At 56.3% G+C, this 1730-nt stretch overlaps 1 protein-coding gene across 1 annotated transcript; it reads right to left on the bottom strand.

The window, feature by feature from the left end:
• Positions 1–234: 234 nt before the first annotated feature.
• On the bottom strand, positions 235–663 carry LOC136544439 (rRNA 2'-O-methyltransferase fibrillarin-like). The gene has a single exon (XM_066536601.1). It carries the CDS (start codon positions 661–663, stop codon positions 235–237), a length of 429 nt encoding a protein of 142 aa, XP_066392698.1.
• Positions 664–1730: the final 1067 nt, after the last annotated feature.

Raw genomic sequence — 1730 nt, 5'->3', positions numbered from 1 at the left:
AATATTATCCTTGTTTCTTAGTGTAAATTTAGGCTAAATCCAGGAATTGTCTCGAAATTTTGATCAACGTGCTCACGGGGCAATGCCGCCAACTTACGTGGGAGTAGTTTTTTAATTGTATAAAATGCGAACGAATTCCGAAAATCATGAAACTTGTTGAGTTATCGCCGTATCGTATGCGTATGCCGTGGAAAAAATTTAAAAAAGTTTCGACCACGTTGTCACGTACGATGCTCACAAACCAGGACATCTCCACCGCGCCTCCGCCCTGGCCCGCGCCTCCACACACCGCTGCCCACCGCGCCTCTGCCCCGGCCCGCGCCTCCGCACACCGCCGGCCACTGCTCCTCCCGTACGGCGGCCCCTCGCCGGCCGGCGCCCCTGGACCGCCTCCCCGCGTGGGCCCCAGCGCTGCCCACGACGCGTCCGCCGGCGGCCACCGCCCGCGCGGCCCCTTCGGCGGCCACCTCCCCCCGCACTGCACGCCCCCTCGGCGGCCACCGCCCCCGCGGCGGCCACTGTAGAAGAGAGGAGGAGGAGGCGCGCCGCGGCCACCGCCCCCACCCGGCCTCCACCGCCCGCCCAGCCTCCACCGCCCGTGCCGGCCCCCTTGGCGGCCACCTCCCCCGCCTGCGCGCCCCCCTCGGCGGCCACCTCCCCCATCGGCAGCCACTGCCCCCGCCGGTGGCCACTGCAGAAGAGAGAAGGAGGAGGCAAGGGAGAAGAGAGGAGGAGGGGAGATGAGAGGAGGAGAAGGAGAAGGAGAGGAGAAGGAAGGTGCCGGCCTAGGCCCGTCGACCCTCACGCCGCTACGGTCGTCCCCGCCGTCGTCGCCGATCCTCGTTGTTGACATTCTCGTCGCGAAGGTATGCCCTACACCTATAGTAGTTAGTAGTAGTACTTAGTAGTGTTAGTAGTAGTTAGTAAGTAGTAGTAGTTAGTATTGTTAGTAGTATTGTTAGTAGTAAGTAGTGATAGTAGTAGTGTTAGTAGTAGTAGTGTTAGTGTTAGTAGTAGTTGTAGTGGTAGTAGTACTTGTTGTTGTACTACTTCGATACTTTTATCTGCATGGAAAGAGAACTAAAGTACATGGCTCGTCTTGGTATATATATGTTTGTTGGCCTTCGTGCCTATGTTTGGTATATATGTGGTTGTTGGCCATCGCGCCTACGTTTCTTGCAGGTTTTGGAAACCTCCCCCGTGCAGGGGAGGTGCTGCCGAAATTTTCAATGGATTCTAACCTATTGCCTTTTTATGTAGGAGAAGGACACATGGGAGGGACTCGGCGACCCCGATTATCTTCGTCGGCGCTGCTGGTCTGCCTGCACCGCATCGTCTCGCCACGCATCGACACGCCACTGCCCCGCTAGCCTAACTCCACCGCCACCCTAGGTATAACCCCCTCCTCCTTTGCATGCATGTTTTATATGGTCACGTAGCCCAGTTAGGCATCTCCCATTCAAAAGAGATATAGCCGGAGGTATGCAGATCTTTGCATATCTACGATCGTATCTCTTTCAGATTGTCCACGTATTTTGGACAGCCCGCAGATGCGTAGATGAGGTTAGTTTCCATGGTTCGCTCCGGTCTGAGATAGACTTTCGGCATCACCTCCCTGCTGTTCTCCGGATACACACTCTCTCTTGCAGGACGTGTATTGGGAGAACAGCGGGGAGGTGCTGCTGAAATTCTGTCTTGGATAGGAGCGGAGCATTGAAACTGACCTCATA

Source organism: Miscanthus floridulus, chromosome 3, assembly GCF_019320115.1.
Source record: "Miscanthus floridulus cultivar M001 chromosome 3, ASM1932011v1, whole genome shotgun sequence".
Classification (NCBI taxonomy): domain Eukaryota; kingdom Viridiplantae; phylum Streptophyta; class Magnoliopsida; order Poales; family Poaceae; genus Miscanthus; species Miscanthus floridulus.
Note: the sequence above shows the minus strand (reverse complement) of the source record. Positions and strands in the feature narration are given on the sequence as shown.